Source organism: Oncorhynchus gorbuscha, linkage group LG03 (assembly GCF_021184085.1).
Source record: "Oncorhynchus gorbuscha isolate QuinsamMale2020 ecotype Even-year linkage group LG03, OgorEven_v1.0, whole genome shotgun sequence".
NCBI classification, from domain to species: domain Eukaryota; kingdom Metazoa; phylum Chordata; class Actinopteri; order Salmoniformes; family Salmonidae; genus Oncorhynchus; species Oncorhynchus gorbuscha.
Genome location: NC_060175.1, coordinates 209,681 through 228,992, shown reverse-complemented (window position 1 = coordinate 228,992; position 19,312 = coordinate 209,681). Strand labels below are relative to the sequence as shown.

Here is a 19,312-nt window from a genome sequence, read left to right as displayed (position 1 = left end):
GATTTCCAACCAGTAAGGGGGGATGTTTGTCATGTTAATGCCTGTTAGGGCCAGGAAGCTGGTGTACTATCTTTTCTACGACCTTGATCACTCAATTAGTAGGCTTACAATTGCTTAAGGTCAACATCTTCAGACTATGATGTGTGTACTAATGTTTCAGAGTTTATCAGCATCAGATCTGCCGTATTCTCACTTTGAAACATGTTTTTTGTTGTCTAATAGGCTAAAACAAACATTATGTTAACATCTAACTCCAGAGTAAACTGTTCTTGCCATCTGTAGTCCATGACATTTCAGATTTACATATGATAATTACAAAGTAACTACACAAAGTAGTTTGTATGTAGTGAACCACTTTTTTTAAAAGTAACTTTAGTTAACTAAACTATACTTAAGGGTAGCTTTAGTGTAGATTAATTTCTTCTAGTGTGAAGTATTTGGTATCTTGGTAATCTATCTTTTTAGAGTAGCTTCCCCAACACGGATTAATGTTGATGTTTAGAGTAGCTTCCCCAACACGGATTAATGTTGATATTTAGAGTAGCTTCCCCAACACGGATTAATGTTGATATTTAGAGTAGCTTCCCCAACACTGATTCATGTTGATGTTTAGAGTAGCTTCCCCAACACGGATTAATGTTGATGTTTAGAGTAGCTTCCCCAACACGGATTAATGTTGATATTTAGAGTAGCTTCCCCAACACTGATTCATGTTGATGTTTAGAGTAGCTTCCCCAACACGGATTAATGTTGATATTTAGAGTAGCTTCCCCAACACTGATTCATGTTGATGTTTAGAGTAGCTTCCCCAACACTGATTCATGTTGATGTTTAGAGTAGCTTCCCCAACACTGATTAATGTTGATATTTAGAGTAGCTTCCCCAACACAGATTAATGTTGATATTTAGAGTAGCTTCCCCAACACTGATTCATGTTGATGTTTAGAGTAGCTTCCCCAACACGGATTAATGTTGATATTTAGAGTAGCTTCCCCAACACAGATTAATGTTGATATTTAGAGTAGCTTCCCCAACACTGATTCATGTTGATGTTTAGAGTAGCTTCCCCAACACGGATTAATGTTGATGTTTAGAGTAGCTTCCCCAACACTGATTAATGTTTATGTTTAGAGTAGCTTCCCCAACACTGATTCATGTTGATGTTTAGAGTAGCTTCCCCAACACTGATTAATGTTTATGTTTAGAGTAGCTTCCCCAACACTGATTAATGTTTATGTTTAGAGTAGCTTCCCCAACACTGATTAATGTTTATGTTTAGAGTAGCTTCCCCAACACTGATTAATGTTTATGTTTAGAGTAGCTTCCCCAACACTGATTCATGTTGATGTTTAGAGTAGCTTCCCCAACACGGATTAATGTTGATGTTTAGAGTAGCTTCCCCAACACTGATTAATGTTGATGTTTAGAGTAGCTTCCCCAACACTGATTCATGTTGATGTTTAGAGTAGCTTCCCCAACACTGATTAATGTTGATGTTTAGAGTAGCTTCCCCAACACGGATTAATGTTGATATTTAGAGTAGCTTCCCCAACACAGATTAATGTTGATATTTAGAGTAGCTTCCCCAACACGGATTAATGTTGATGTTTAGAGTAGCTTCCCCAACACTGATTAATGTTGATGTTTAGAGTAGCTTCCCCAACACTGATTAATGTTGATGTTTAGAGTAGCTTCCCCAACACGGATTAATGTTGATGTTTAGAGTAGCTTCTCCAACACGGATTAATGTTGATGTTTAGAGTAGCTTCCCCAACACTGATTAATTTTGATGTTTAGAGTAGCTTCCCCAACACGGATTAATGTTGATGTTTAGAGTAGCTTCCCCAACACGGATTAATGTTGATGTTTAGAGTAGCTTCCCCAACACTGATTAATGTTGATGTTTAGAGTAGCTTCCCCAACACGGTTAATGTTGATATTTAGAGTAGCTTCCCCAACACGGATTAATGTTAATGTTTAGAGTAGCTTCCCCAACACTGATTAATGTTGATGTTTAGAGTAGCTTCCCCAACACGGATTAATGTTGATGTTTAGAGTAGCTTCCCCAACACGGATTAATGTTGATGTTTAGAGTAGCTTCCCCAACACGGATTAATGTTGATGTTTAGAGTAGCTTCCCCAACACAGATTAATGTTGATATTTAGAGTAGCTTCCCCAACACTGATTCATGTTGATGTTTAGAGTAGCTTCCCCAACACTGATTAATGTTGATGTTTAGAGTAGCTTCCCCAACACTGATTAATGTTGATGTTTAGAGTAGCTTCCCCAACACTGATTAATGTTGATGTTTAGAGTAGCTTCCCCAACACTGATTAATGTTGATGTTTAGAGTAGCTTCCCCAACACTGATTCATGTTGATGTTTAGAGTAGCTTCCCCAACACTGATTCATGTTGATGTTTAGAGTAGCTTCCCCAACACTGATTAATGTTGATGTTTAGAGTAGCTTCCCCAACACGGATTCATGTTGATGTTTAGAGTAGTGTAGGTTAGTATGATGATTAGTAAATACTCCAGTGGTCCAGTCATCATCCTGAAGGAAACATTTCAGACATGAACGGAGCAAAGGTTGGAACTGACCCTGAATCCCTTCTTTCAAAACCAGCACCAGCACCAGTGACCTGATCCTAACCAGCACCAGTGACCTGATCCTAACCAGCACCAGTGACCTGATCCTAACCAGCACCAGTGACCTGATCCTAACCCTAACCTGACCCTAACCAGCCCCAGTGACCTGATCCTAATCAGCACCAGTGACCTGATCCTAACCAGCACCAGTGACCTGATCCTAACCTGACCCTAACCAGCACCAGTGACCTGATCCTAACCTGACCCGAATCAGCACCAGCACCAGTGACCTGATCCTAATCAGCACCAGTGACCTGACCCTAATCAGCACCAGCACCGGTGACCTGACCCTAATCAGCACCAGCACCAGTGACCTGATCCTAATCAGCACCAGCACCAGTGACCTGACCTTAATCAGCACCAGCACCGATGACCTGACCCTAATCAGCACCAGCACCAGTGACCTGATCCTAATCAGCACCAGTGACCTGATCCTAATCAGCACCAGTGACCTGATTCTAACCTGACCCTAATCAGCACCAGTGACCTGATCCTAACCTGACCCTAACCAGCACCAGTGACCTGATCCTAACCTGACCCTAATCAGCACCAGCACCAGTGACCTGATCCTAATCAGCACCAGTGACCTGATCCTAATCAGCACCAGTGACCTGATCCTAATCAGCACCAGTGACCTGATCCTAACCTGACCCTAATCAGCACCAGTGACCTGATCCTAACCTGACCCTAATCAGCACCAGTGACCTGATCCTAACCTGACCCTAACCAGCACCAGTGACCTGATCCTAACCTGACCCTAATCAGCACCAGTGACCTGATCCTAACCTGACCCTAACCAGCACCAGTGACCTGATCCTAACCTGACCCTAATCAGCACCAGCACCAGTGACCTGATCCTAACCTGACCCGAATCAGCACCAGCACCAGTGACCTGATAACCTAATCAGCACCAGCACCAGTGACCTGACCCTAATCAGCACCAGCACCGGTGACCTGACCCTAATCAGCACCAGCACCAGTGACCTGATCCTAATCAGCACCAGTGACCTGATCCTAATCAGCACCAGTGACCTGATCCTAACCTGACCCTAACCAGCACCAGTGACCTGATCCTAACCTGACCCTAACCAGCACCAGTGACCTAATCCTAACCTGACCCTAATCAGCACCAGCACCAGTGACCTGATCCTAATCAGCACCAGTGACCTGACCCTAATCAGCACCAGCACCGGTGACCTGACCCTAATCAGCACCAGCACCAGTGACCTGACCCTAATCAGCACCAGCACCAGTGACCTGACCCTAATCAGCACCAGCACCAGTGACCTGATCCTAATCAGCACTAGTGACCTGATCTTAATCAGCACCAGTGACCTGATCCTAACCAGCACCAGTGACCTGACCCTAACCTGACCCTAATCAGCACCAGTGACCTGACCCTAACCTGACCCTAACCAGCACCAGTGACCTGATCCTAACCCTAACCTGACCCTAACCAGCACCAGTGACCTGATCCTAACCCTAACTTGACCCTAACCAGCACCAGTGACCTGATCCTAACCCTAGCTTGACCCTAACCAGCACCAGTGACCTGATCCTAACCAGCACCAGTGACCTGACCCTAACCTGACCCTAACCAGCACCAGTGACCTGATCCTAACCCTAACCTGACCCTAACCAGCACCAGTGACCTGATCCTAACCCTAACCTGACCCTAACCAGCACCAGTGACCTGATCCTAACCCTAACCTGACCCTAACCAGCACCAGTGACCTGATCCTAACCCTAACCTGACCCTAACCAGCACCAGTGACCTGATCCTAACCCTAACCTGACCCTAACCAGCACCAGTGACCTGATCCTAACCCTAACCTGACCCTAACCAGCACCAGTGACCTGATCCTAACCCTAACCTGACCCTAACCAGCACCAGTGACCTGATCCTAACCCTAACTTGACCCTAACCAACACCAGTGACCTGATCCTAACCCTAACTTGACCCTAACCAACACCAGTGACCTGATCCTAACCCTAACTTGACCCTAACCAGCACCAGTGACCTGATCCTAACCCTAACTTGACCCTAACCAACACCAGTGACCTGATCCTAACCCTAACCTGACCCTAACCAGCACCAGTGACCTGATCCTAACCCTAACTTGACCCTAACCAACACCAGTGACCTGATCCTAACCCTAACTTGACCCTAACCAACACCAGTGACCTGATCCTAACCCTAACTTGACCCTAACCAACACCAGTGACCTGATCCTAACCCTAACTTGACCCTAACCAGCACCAGTGACCTGATCCTAACCCTAGCTTGACCCTAACCAGCACCAGTGACCTGATCCTAACCCTAACCTGACCCTAACCAGCACCAGTGACCTGATCCTAACCCTAACTTGACCCTAACCAGCACCAGTGACCTGATCCTAACCCTATCCTGACCCTAACCAGCACCAGTGACCTGATCCTAACCCTAAGTTGACCCTAACCAGCACCAGTGACCTGATCCTAACTTGACCCTAACCAGCACCAGTGACCTGATCCTAACCCTAACTTGACCCTAACCAGCACCAGTGACCTGATCCTAACCCTAACTTGACCCTAACCAGCACCAGTGACCTGATCCTAACCCTAACTTGACCCTAACCAGCACCAGTGACCTGATCCTAACCCTAACTTGACCCTAACCAACACCAGTGACCTGATCCTAACCCTAACCTGACCCTAACCAGCACCAGTGACCTGATCCTAACCCTAACTTGACCCTAACCAACACCAGTGACCTGATCCTAACCCTAACTTGACCCTAACCAACACCAGTGACCTGATCCTAACCCTAACTTGACCCTAACCAGCACCAGTGACCTGATCCTAACCCTAACTTGACCCTAACCAGCACCAGTGACCTGATCCTAACCCTAACTTGACCCTAACCAGCACCAGTGACCTGATCCTAACCCTAACTTGACCCTAACCAGCACCAGTGACCTGATCCTAACCCTATCCTGACCCTAACCAGCACCAGTGACCTGATCCTAACCCTAAGTTGACCCTAACCAGCACCAGTGACCTGATCCTAACTTGACCCTAACCAGCACCAGTGACCTGATCCTAACCCTAACTTGACCCTAACCAGCACCAGTGACCTGATCCTAACCCTAACTTGACCCTAACCAGCACCAGTGACCTGATCCTAACCCTAACTTGACCCTAACCAGCACCAGTGACCTGATCCTAACCCTAATTTGACCCTAACCAGCACCAGTGACCTGATCCTAACCCTAACTTGACCCTAACCAGCACCAGTGACCTGATCCTAACCCTAATTTGACCCTAACCAGCACCAGTGACCTGATCCTAACCCTAACTTGACCCTAACCAGCACCAGAGACCTGATCCTAACCCTAACTTGACCCTAACCAACACCAGTGACCTAACCCTAACCTGACCCTAACCTACCCATCAGCATTTGATGCATCATAATATTACTGAAGACTGCATCATGGTCACATGCCAGTGGAGTCAACAGAAAGGAAGGCATGCCCTCATTGCTCAGGCTACAGAGCAAAGATTACTGGGACAAAAGTCAAGATTCTCCTCTCCCCTGTCTCCTCATATTGTGTGTCATGTTTAATGTTTAATCACAATACAGTTTATTTACTGGCAATAGTTGTATTAGGGTTGGTTGTAACTACTAATCCGACTGGGTTGGAATATGTGAATATATATTGTATATTAGTTTGTATTTATTTATGTGAATACGTCTATTGTTGAAACCAAGCCCAAACACCCGGGCCATTTTCCCAGACACAGATTAAGACTAGTCCTGGATTAAAACACATTCTCCATTGATAATCTCATTGAACACACGTTTTAGTCCAGGACTAGGCTTAATCTGTGTCTGGGAAATCAGCCCAAGTGTTATACCTCCTACATACAAAGTGTTATTCTGAGCCAATGGGCTGTGGGGAGGATCCACACTGGAGTCAGAATGAAGGACAAGATTCTCTGGTGTTTTGGAACAATTATGTGGATTCACACTGGAGTCAGGATGAAGGACAAGATTCTCTGGTGTTTTGGAACAGTTATGTGGATTCACACTGGAGTCAGAATGAAGGACAAGATTCTCTGGTGTTTTGGAACAGTTATGTGGATTCACACTGGAGTTAGAATGAAGAACAAGGTGTTTTGGAACGTTGATGTTCTGACATCAAGGCCACATCTCAGACACAGTTAAGCACTGTACAATTTGTGTGACTGATATTCAACATGAATTTCAAGTGGGAAAAAGCTCTTGATGTGTTCATTTCTCCAGTCAGTGGAAATTAATGACAACAACAGTCTAAATTCCTAAAATAATTGAACATTTATTCAATACAACATATTCAGTGTTTACCCTGAATGCAGAGTCTCTGCAAACGTGATAACATTGCCTTTAAATTTCAATCACGCTACGGCGCGGCTCTTCCTTGCTACGGATTGAATGTACCCCTATTTAGATCCACTGCTGAGAGTTTTAGAATGTAGTGAGAGTTCTACTACTGAGAGTTTTAGAATGTAGTGAGAGTTCTACTGCTGAGAGTTTTAGAATGTAGTGAGAGTTCTACTGCTGAGAGTTTTAGAATGTAGTGAGAGTTCCACTGCTGAGAGTTCAAGTGAGAGTTCCACTGCTGAGAGTTTTAGAATGTAGTGAAAGTTCCACTGCTGAGAGTTTTAAAATGTAGTGAGTTCCACTGCTGAGAGTTTTAGAATGTAGTGAGAGTTCCACTGCTGAGAGTTTTAGAATGTAGTGAGTTCCACTGCTGAGAGTTTTAGAATGTAGTGAGTTCCTCTGCTGAGAGTTTTAGAATGAATGAGCGTTCCACTGCTGAGAGTTTTAGAATGTAGTGAGAGTTCCACTGCTGAGAGTTTTAGAATGTAGTGAGAGTTCCATTGCTGAGAGTTTTAGAATGTAGTGAGAGTTCCACTGCTGAGAGTTTTAGAATGTAGTGAGAGTTCCACTGCTGAGAGTTTTAGAATGTAGTGAGAGTTCCACTGCTGAGAGTTTTAGAATGTAGTGAGAGTTCCACTGCTGAGAGTTTTAGAATGTAGTGAGAGTTCCACTGCTGAGAGTTTTAGAATGTAGTGAGAGTTCCACTGCTGAGAGTTCAAGTGAGAGTTCCACTGCTGCGAGTTTTAGAATGTAGTGAGTTCCACTGCTGAGAGTTTTAGAATGTAGTGAGAGTTCCACTGCTGAAAGTTTTAGAATGTAGTGAGTTCCACTGCTAAGAGTTTTAGAATGTAGTGAGTTCCACTGCTGAGAGTTTTAGAATGTAGTGAGAGTTCCACTGCTGAGTTTTAGAATGTAGTGAAAGTTCCACTGCTGAGTTTTAGAATGTAGTGAGAGTTCCACTGCTGAGAGTTTTAGAATGTAGTGAGAGTTCCACTGCTGAGAGTTTTAGAATGTAGTGAGAGTTCCACTGCTGAGAGTTTTAGAATGTAGTGAGAGTTCCACTGCTGAGAGTTTTAGAATGTAGTGAGAGTTCCACTGCTGAGAGTTTTAGAATGTAGTGAGAGTTCCACTGCTGAGAGTTTTAGAATGTAGTGAGAGTTCCACTGCTGAGAGTTTTAGAATGTAGTGAGAGTTCCACTGCTGAGAGTTTTAGAATGTAGTGAGAGTTCCACTGCTGAGAGTTTTAGGTGGGCGGACAGCTCTCTGGGACGGGTTTCACAATGTGTGGCCAAGAAGAAACTCTTTCTCAACTCACACGGTCTCATACACTGAGAACCCTTTCCATTTTCTTTAGATCTTCACAGAATGCTTGTCTCAGAAAATATGTTTCATAGTGTAATAAAACAGAGACATGCTTGAGCATGTTACTGAATCTTTACTTTGATTGTCTAATTTGACATTGAACATTTTATTGAATCTTTACTTTGACTGCCTAATTTGACTTTGGGGATTTTTGTTCACTAAGTTCTCTGGACAACAGTTTGTACTGTGTTCTACATGTGGAGACTGAACACTTGAAGATTTTAAAGCTCTTAATTTGTCTCTAGAATGGCTAGGATATGTGTGTAAAGAAAAATGGAAAAATACCAGAAATTCACAGAGAGATATTATATACTTAAGCTCCCAATGAAAGAAAGTGGTTTACTGTGAATGTTATGAAATGTGTCATGTCAGACTGACTAATAATCCATCTCTTCTTGCAGGGTGTCAGACACTAAACACTAATCAGGTTGAAGTCTTTGTTACCAGTGAATGACTGAAGGGGAAGTTGTCAGCAGGCATGGTTGAACCTGTCACACCCCCCCACATGACTCATTTTAATGTAGTGTGAAATCTGATTATTGCAAACCTCCCACTTTCTCTGTGTGCTTTGTGGCCCTCTGTAGCTCAGATAGTAGAGCATGGTCCTCTGTAGCTCAGATAGTAGAGCATGGTCCTCTGTAGCTCAGCTGGTAGAGCATGGTGCTTGCGGATACAAACATTAACATTGACTTCCTTATCCAGTGTGCTATATTTGGACATGTTCCTTTAAAAGGGGGTTTCGGGAAAATATACTTTTGAAAATGATTTTCCAGAAAGACTGCAGACTCTTGGCAGGGCCAAGTCAGCTGAGACTGGACACTAACAAAGTGAGGATATGCTGACAAGACATAAATAACACATTTAATCATCGGCATCAAAGGAACAGCATCAGGCTGCCTTCCAGAATACACTTGGCAGGTGGGTCTCCTCTAGCAGGAGGCTAGATAATATATCATAATATATATCCAGTAGGCTAATGATATATTATCATAATATATCATAATATATATCCAGTAGGCTAGATGATATATTATCATAATATATCATAATATATATCCAGTAGGCTAGATAATATATATCATAATATAATATATCATAACATCATCCAGTAGGCTGGATAACATATAATATATATCAAGTAGGCTGGAAAACATATCATAATATATATCCAGTAGGCTAGATGATATATTATCATAATATATCATAATATATATCCAGTAGGCTAGATAATATATATAATAATATAATATATCATAACATCATCCAGTAGGCTGGATAACATATAATATATATCAAGTAGGCTGGAAAACATATCATAATATATATCCAGTAGGCTAGATGATAAATTATCATAATATATCATAATATATATCCAGTAGGCTGGATAATATAATATATCATAACATCATCCAGTAGGCTGGATAACATATCATAATATATATCAAGTAGGCTGGAAAACATATCATAATATATATCCAGTAGGCTGGATAATATATCATAACATCATCTAGTAGGCTAGATAATATATATATATATATATATTATAAATACAGTAGGCTAGATAATATATAACATATATACAGTAGGCTAGATAATAAAATATATCATAACATATATGTAGTAGGCTAGATAATAAAATATATATCCAGTAGGATAGATATCATAATATATAATATATATGGAGTCGGCTAGATATAATATATATCCAGTAGGATAGATAATATAATATTTAATTATATACAGTGCCTTCGGAAACATACCGAATAAAATGTGTGAAATCTGTGTGCTAGATTGAGAAATGCCTGACTGCTCTGTCTGCAGCTGGAAATCATATTGAAGCCATGAGATGTTTATCTTGTGTCTAGTTCAGCAGAGTTCAGTAACGTTGTAACACAACAGGGTGTGTCATGGGGAGACACGTTATAGAGCTGATGTCATGGCTGTAAAATAGCTTTGCGTGTTTAGACTGCACGAACACTTCCAGCTCTACAACATGGCAGGAAGCAGTTAGGGTTTAGATGTAGCATGATAACTCATAGAGGGAAGCCATTATTGCTCACCTGATGTTAGCATAATAACACAGAGTGGGAAGCCATTATGGCTCACCTGATGTTAGCATGATAACACAGAGTGGGAAGCCATTATGGCTCACCTGATGTTAGCATGATAACACAGAGTGGGAAGCCATTATGGCTCACCTGATGTTAGCATGATAACACAGAGTGGGAAGCCATTATGGCTCACCTGATGTTAGCATGATAACACAGAGTGGGAAGCCATTATGGCTCACCTGATGTTAGCATGATAACACAGAGTGGGAAGCCATTATGGCTCACCTGATGTTAGTATGATAACACAGAGTGGGAAGCCATTATGGCTCACCTGATGTTAGCATGATAACACAGAGTGGGAAGCCATTATGGCTCACCTGATGTTAGCATGATAACACAGAGTGGGAAGCCATTATGGCTCACCTGATGTTAGCATGATAACACAGAGTGGGAAGCCATTATGGCTCACCTGATGTTAGCATGATAACACAGAGTGGGAAGCCATTATGGCTCACCTGATGTTAGCATGATAACACAGAGTGGGAAGCCATTATTGCTCACTTGATGTTAGCATGATAACACAGAGTGGGAAGCCATTATTGCTCACTTGATGTTAGCATGATAACACAGAGTGGGAAGCCATTATGGCTCACCTGATGTTAGCATGATAACACAGAGTGGGAAGCCATTATGGCTCACCTGATGTTAGTATGATAACACATAGTGGGAAGCCATTATGGCTCACCTGATGTTAGCATGATAACACAGAGTGGGAAGCCATTATGGCTCACCTGATGTTAGCATGATAACACAGAGTGGGAAGCCATTATGGCTCACCTGATGTTAGTATGATAACACAGAGTGGGAAGCCATTATGGCACACCTGATGTTAGCATGATAACACAGAGTGGGAAGCCATTATGGCTCACCTGATGTTAGTATGATAACACAGAGTGGGAAGCCATTATGGCTCACCTGATGTTAGTATGATAACACAGAGTGGGAAGCCATTATGGCACACCTGATGTTAGCATAATAACACAGAGTGGGAAGCCATTATGGCTCACCTGATGTTAGCATGATAACACAGAGTGGGAAGCCATTATGGCTCACCTGATGTTAGTATGATAACACAGAGTGGGAAGCCATTATGGCTCACCTGATGTTAGCATGATAACAAAATTCTCCTGGTGTCATGTTTGTCTGCTAAAAATCTGGTTACATATTTTTAAATATTTTTCTCCAGACATAATGGTGATTAATAAAATTCTGAAAAAGAGACAAATAGAAAATATTTATTTACATATTTTGACAAGTTAAGAGTCTACAAACCATTTTTTTTAAATGCAAAAACCAGCCCATTTGCACTTGGAAAATAAAAATATCTGTTTCAACAACAACAAAAAATAATACAAATAACATCAACATAAAAATCTGAAAAATACTGTATTTGAAATACAACAAGTTCAGCATTTTAAACTAAGGTGTTATACTCTACTTTATCCATCTACGCATGTACAAAAATATGTATTTATTTATATGGCTTTTATTTCACACATTCATTGTATCCAACATACAAATTACAGCTGGCAAATTCTTCAAAATTTAATATGAAGCATAATATAGTATATTTCTTACATAATGAGCTCGCACACTATAGTAACCCTATAGACACACAATAGAACCCCTATAGAAGCACAATAAAAACCCTCTAGAAGCACTATAGAAACCCTCTAGAAGCACTATAGAAACCCTCTAGAAGCACTATAGAAACCCTCTAGAAGCACTATAGGAGCACTATTGTAGCACTAGAAACGTTATAGAAGCACTATAGAAACTCCATAGAAGCACTAGAATCCCTATAGAAGCACTATAGTAGCACTAGAAACCCCATAGAAGCACTATAGTAGCACTAGAAACCCCTATATAAATGCTATAGAAGCAATATAGTAGCACTAGAAACCCTATAGAAGCAACATAGAAACCCTATAGAAGCACTATAGTAGAACTAGAAACTCTAGAAACCCTATAGAAGCACCATTGAAACCCTATAGAAACCCTATAGAAGCACCATGGAAACCATATAGAAGCACTAGAAACCCTATAGAAGCACCATAGCAACCCTATATAAACCCTATAGAAGCACCATGGAAACCCTATAGAAGCACCATAGAAACCCCATAGAAGCACCATGGAAACCATATAGAAGCACTAGAAACCCTATAGAAGCACCATAGCAACCCTATAAAAGCACTATAGTAGCACTAGAAACCCTATAAAAGCACCATAGCAACCCGATAGAAGCACTATAGTATCAAATGAAATGTATTTATATAGCCATTCATACATCAGCTGATATCTCAAAGTGCTGTACAGAAACCCAGCCTAAAACCCCAAACAGCAAGCAATGCAGGTGTAGAAGCATGGTAGCACTAGTAGCACTAGAAACCCTATAGAAGCACTATAGTAGCACCATAGAAAACCTATAGAAGCACCATAGAAACCCTATAGAAGCACTAGAAAACCTATAGAAACCCTACAAAAGCACAAGAAACCCCATAGAAACACTATAGAAACCCTGTAGAAGCACCATAGAAACCCTGTAGAAGCGCCATAGAAACCCCATAGAAGCACAAGAGAAGCCCTATAGAAACCACTCTCTATGTTGCAGGTGAGTCAACCGAGATCAGATCTGACAGGTGGACCTGTTACCTAGTGTAGCCTATCTGGTCCTATGGGGATAAATCTTTAAGACAGTTGCATCTTGATATTATAGATGTAAGTGTTTGTTTATAAACTCTAAATACATAACGTATATTCATTTGTGAAGAACAGAATCTATCACCTACATACAGCATAAAATATATTAATTGGTGGTGGTGATGCAGATAACTACAGTATATGGCTCATAATAATCACAGTGTTTTTTTCCCTTTTCCTTTCCAACAGCGCTAATAGGACCATTTTGAATCTATAACGTCAGACAGGTTAACATCTCATTCTGCCAGGTAACTACTAGTCCCTAATAAAGTATTCCAATATTTATTATTTTACTTTTATTTAACTAAGCAAGTCATTTTAAGAGCACATTTTTATTTACAATGAAAGTTAACTGCCTTGTTCAGGGGCAGAACAACAGATTTTTACCTTGGCAGCTTGGGGATTCGATCCACCAACCTTTCTGGCCCAATGCTCTAACCACTAGGCTACCTGCCACCCCAATATGCCTCATCAGTGGCATCAATAGGACTAACACATCCATATGCGGTTTTCAACCGGTGTCTTTCCGTTACCTTGGATGAAAAACTATTTCATATAGTGCGCAAAAGTAGTGCACTATATAGGGAATAGGGTGCCATTTCATATTGAGCCTACTAGTAGAGGTCTCTCATGATCTCCTGCAGCAGTGGGTGGAGACACATGTCCACTTCAGTCTTCTTCAGTAGCTGGATTAGGTGCACATGGTCTGTTACTATCTGCCTCAGGTCTGTCATCTTCTGCAGAACCTAAATGATACATAATGTTTAATTTGTTAGGAACCTTTTATACACAGCCATGAATTAAAACGATCAAATATGTTTTAAAAAAAGGCAGAAGACAGATCCCAAATGTACAAACACAGGAAGTTGATTTGAGAGCAAGGGAACACCCTTTTATAGTATTAGAACTAGAATTAGAACCCATTAAAGTATTCTACAGTATATTTATTTTAGTTTTTTTTATTTCACCTTTATTTAACCAGGTAGGCTAGGATAGGATAGGATAAGTAATCCCTCTCACCCCCCCCCCCTTAAGTTTTAGATGCACTATTGTTAAGTGACTGTCCCACTGGATGTCATAAGGTGAATGCACCAATTTGTAAGTCGCTCTGGATAAGAGCGTCTGCTAAATGACTTAAATGTAAATGTAAATGAGAACAAGTTCTCATTTACAACTGCAACCTGGCCAAGATAAAGCATAGCAGTGTGAACAGACAGCAACTCAGAGTTACACATGGAGTAAACAATAAACAAGTCAATAACAGTAGAAAAAAATAAGAAAAAAATAGTCTATATACATTGTGTGCAAAAGGCATGAGGAGGTAGGTGAATAATTACAATTTAGCAGATTAACACTGGAGTGATAAATGATCAGATGGTCATGTGCAGGTAGAGATACTGGTGTGCAAAAGAGCAGAAAAGTAAATAAATAAAAACAGTATGGGGATGAGGTAGGTAAATTGGGTGGGCTATTTACCGATAGACTATGTACAGCTGCAGCGATCGGATAGCTGCTCAGATAGCAGATGTTTGAAGTTGGTGAGGGAGATAAAAGTCTCCAACTTCAATGATTTCTGAAATTCGTTCCAGTCACAGGCAGCAGAGAACTGGAAGGAAAAGCGGCCAAATTAGGTGTTGGCTTTAGGGATGATCAGTGGAGCACGTGCTACGGGTGGGTGTTGCCATCGTGACCAGTGAACTGAGATAAGGCGGAGCTTCACCTAGCATGGACTTGTAGATGACCTGGAGTCAGTGGGTCTGGCGACGAATATGTAGCGAGGGCCAGCCGACTAGAGCATACAAGTCGCAGTGGTGGGTGGTATAAGGTGCTTTATTAACAAAGCGGATGGCACTGTGATAAACTGCATCCAGTTTGCTGAGTAGAGTATTGGAAGCCATTTTGTAGATGATATCGCCGAAGTCGAGGATCGGTAGGATAGTCAGTTTTACTAGGGTAAGTTTGACGGCGTGAGTGAAAGAGGCTTTGTTGCTAAATAGAAAGCCGATTCTAGATTTGATTTTGGATTGGAGATGTTTGATATGAGTCTGGAAGGAGAGTTTATAGTCTGGCCAGACACCTAGGTACTTATAGATGTCCACATATTCTAGGCCGTAACCATCCAGGGTGGTGATGCTAGTCGGGCGTGCAGGTGCAGGCAGCGAATGGTTGAAAAGCATGCATTTGGTTTTACTAGCGTTTAAGAGCAGTTGGAGGCCACGGAAGGAGTGATGTATGGCATTGAAGCTCGTTTGGGGGTTAGATAGCACAGTTTCCAAGGAAGGGCCAGAAGAATACAGAATGGTGTCGTCTGAGTAGAGGTGGATCAGGGAATCGCCCGCAGCGAGAGCAACATCATTGATATATACAGAGAAAAGAGTCAGCCCGAGAATTGAACCCTGTGGCACCCCCATAGAGACTGCCAGAGGACCGGACAACATGCCCTCCGATTTGACACACTGAACTCTGTCTGCAAAGTAGTTGGAGAACCAGGCAAGGCAGTCATTTACAAAAACGAGGCTACTGAGTCTGCCAATAAGAATATGGTGATTGACAGAGTCGAAAGCCTTGGCCAGGTTGATGAAGACGGCCGCACAGTACTGTCTTTTATCGATGGTGGTTATGATATCGTTTAGTACCTTTAGCGTGGCTGAGGTGCACCCGTGACCGGCTCGGAAACCAGATTGCACAGCGGAGAAGGTACGGTGGGATTCGAGATGGTCAGTGATCTGTTTGTTGACTTGGCTTTCGAAGACCTTAGATAGGCAGGGCAAGATGGATATAGGTCTGTAACCGTTTGGGTCCAGGGTGTCTCCCCCTCTGAAGAGGGGGATGACCGCAGCAGCATTCCAGTCCTTGGGGTTCTCAGACGATATGAAAGAGAGGTTGAACAGGCTGGTAATAGGGGTTGCGACAATGGTGGTGGATAGTTTCAGAAATAGAGGGTCCAGATTGTCAAGCCCAGCTGATTTGTACGTGTCCAGGTTTTGCAGCTCTTTCAGAACATCTGCTATCTGGATTTGGGTAAAGGAGAAGCTGGGGAGGCTTGGGCGAATAGCTGCGGGGGGTGAAGCTGTTGGCCGAGGTTGGAGTAGCCAGGAGGAAGGCATGGCCAGCAGTTGAGAAATGCTTGTTGAAGTTTTCGATTATCATGGATTTATCAGTGGTGACCGTGTTACCTAGCCTCAGTGCAGTGGGCAGCTGGGATGAGGTGCTCGTGTTCTCCATGGACTTTACAGTGTCCCAGAACTTTTTGGAGTTAGAGCTACAGGATGCAAATTTCTGATTGAAAAAGCTGGCCTTTGCTTTCCTGACTGACTGACTGTGTGTATTGGTTCCTGACTTCCTTGAACAGTTGCATATCGCGGGGACTATTCGATGCTATTGCAGTCCGCCACAGAATGTTTTTGTGCTGGCCGAGGGCAGTCAGGTCTGGAGTGAACCAGGGGCTATATCTGTTCTTAGTTCTGCATTTTTTGAACGGAGCATGCTTATCTAAGATGGTGAGGAAGCTCCTTTTAAAGAATGATCAGGCATCCTCAACTGACGGGATGAGGTCAATATCCTTCCAGGATACCCGGGCCAGGTCGATAAGAAAGGCCTGCTCGCAGAAGTGTTTTAGGGAGCGTTTGACAGTGATTTGGGGTGGTCGTTTGACTGCGGACCCGTAGCGGATACAGGCAATGAGGCAGTGATCACTGAGATCCTGATTGAAGACAGCGGAGGTGTTTTTCGAGGGCCAGTTGGCCAGGATAACGTCTATGAGGGTGCCCTTGTTTACAGATTTAGGCTTGTACCTGATGGGTTCCTTGATGATTTGTGTGAGATTGAGGGCATCTAGCTTAGATTGTAGGACTGCCAGGGTGTTAAGCATATCCCAGTTTAGGTCACCTAACAGAACAAATTCTGAAGCTAGATGGGAGTCGGTAGCAGGCGGCAACAGTGATAGACTTATTTCTGGAGAGATTCATTTTTAAAATTAGAAGTTCAAATTGTTTGGGTATGGACCTGGAAAGTATGACATTACTTTGCAGGCTCGCTCTGCAGTAGACTGCAACTCCTCCCCCTTTGGCAGTTCTATCTTGACGGAAAATGTTATAGTTGGGTATGGATATCTCCGAATTTTTGGTGGCCTTCCTAAGCCAGGATTCAGGCACAGCAAGGACATCAGGGTTGGCAGAGTGTGCTAAAGCAGTGAGTAAAACAAACTTAGGGAGGAGGCTTCTGATGTTGACATGAATGAACCAAGGCTTTTTCGATCACAGAAGTCAACAAATGATGGTGCCTGGGGACATGCAGGGCCTGGGTTTACCTCCACATCACCCGCGGAACAGTAGGATGAGGGTGCGGCTAAAGGCTATCAAAACTGGTCGCCTAGAGCGTTGGGGACAAAGAATAAAAGGAGCAGATTTCTAGGCATGGTAGAATATATTCAGGACATAATGCGCAGACAGGGGTATGGTGGGGTGCGGGTACAGCGGAGGTAAGCCCAGGCACTGGGTGATGATAAGAGAGGTTGTATCTCTGGACATGCTGGTTGTAATGGGTGAGGTCACCGCATGTGTGGGAGGTGGGACAAAGGAGATATCAGAGGTATGAAGAGTGGAACTAGGGGGTCCATTGTAAACTAAAACAATGATAACTAACCTGAACAACAGCATATAAGGCATATTAACATTTGAAAGAGACATACAGCGAGGCATAAAGTAATCACAGGTGTTGATTGGGAGAGCTAGCAAAAAAAACAGGTGAGACAACAACAGCTCATCAGCTAACACAACAACAGCAGGTAAAATGGCGATGACTAGGCAGCGAGGGTCGGATTAACTACACACAGAGCCTGAGTTCGCGGCTGGGGCCGACGGATAAAAAATAAATAAACAGAATGGAGTACCATGATTAATGGACAGTCCAGCAGGCATCAGCTATGTAGCCAAGTGATCATAGTGTCCAGAGGGCAGCAGTAGATGGAACAGGGGAGCCCCACTACGCTAGCGACACGGCGTTTAAAGTTAGTAGCCCTGTTCACCCGACGGACGCCGGGTGAAGGCACAGCGGATGGAGTATTCGTCGGCAGACCATTCGTGGTGGTGTGGCGGGGGTGCCGTGTCGACAGAGAATCCAAGCCAAATGGCGAAAGAGGTATTGTGGAATTTAGTTTGCTAGGCTGGAGATGTGCCTGGCTCAAGGCTAACTGGTGCTAGCTTCGCGGCAGTGGCGTTAGCCACTATATCCAATCGGTAGCAGCGGTGATCTGGTGCCAAGGTCCAGAGTTTACAGCAAGGATCCGGTGGAGTTTTGGGCTCTAGCCGTGTATGAGTGGGGTTCGGGTGAACAGCTGAGTAGGCCGGGAGGTGGGCCTCAGGGAATAGCTTCGGTACTGGGTGCCACGGTGAGTGAAAGCTAGCTGTGATCTAGATAGCTGCAAGCTGTGAGCGAGCTAGCTAGCTGCAAGCTAGCTGTGAAGATCAGAAGTAGTGGTCCAGGGATTACGGCAGGAATCCGGCGTTGTTGTGGAGAGACAGTCCGATATTGGTAGACAAGCGATATTGGTAGACAGGCGAGTATTATCCAGGCTAAAAACAGGGCTGGTATCTGTGCAGCAGGTAAAAGCCGCTAGCAGTGGCTAACAATGACTAAATAGCTTGTAGCTAATTAGCTGGTTAGCTTCTGGAGATTCTTGAATGTGTTCTAAAATTGAAAATAATAGTGATTCTGTATCACATTGGGTGAGGCAGGTTGAATTTTCAATTGAAAATAAATTGAAATTTATATACAAAAAATACAAAAAAATACAAAAAGTACACGAGAGGACAAAATAAACACGTCTTCACTGCTACGCCATCTTCAATCATGAACCCATTAGAGTATTCTACAGTAGATCTTCAGAACCCATTAGACTATTCTACAGTAGAACACCTACTCATTTAAGGGGTTTTCTTTATTTGGACTATTTTCTACATTGTAGAATAATAGCGAAGACATCAAAACTATGAAATAACACATACGGAATCATGTATTAACCAAAAAAGTGTTAAACAAATCAAAATATATTTTATATTTGAAATTCGTCAAATAGTCACTCTTTGCC

General features: G+C 42.8%; 1 protein-coding gene across 2 annotated transcripts in view; it reads right to left on the bottom strand.

Moving 5' to 3' along the window:
* Positions 1 to 11,745: 11,745 nt before the first annotated feature.
* Positions 11,746 to 19,312, bottom strand: part of pparg (peroxisome proliferator-activated receptor gamma) — a 130,839-nt gene continuing 123,272 nt past the window's right edge. For both annotated transcript variants that reach the window (XM_046338123.1, XM_046338119.1), the window contains exon 9: positions 11,746 to 13,970. In XM_046338123.1, the coding sequence (XP_046194079.1) occupies positions 13,839 to 13,970 (132 nt within the window). In that variant the 3' untranslated portion in view covers positions 11,746 to 13,838. The remainder of the gene's footprint in view (positions 13,971 to 19,312) is intronic.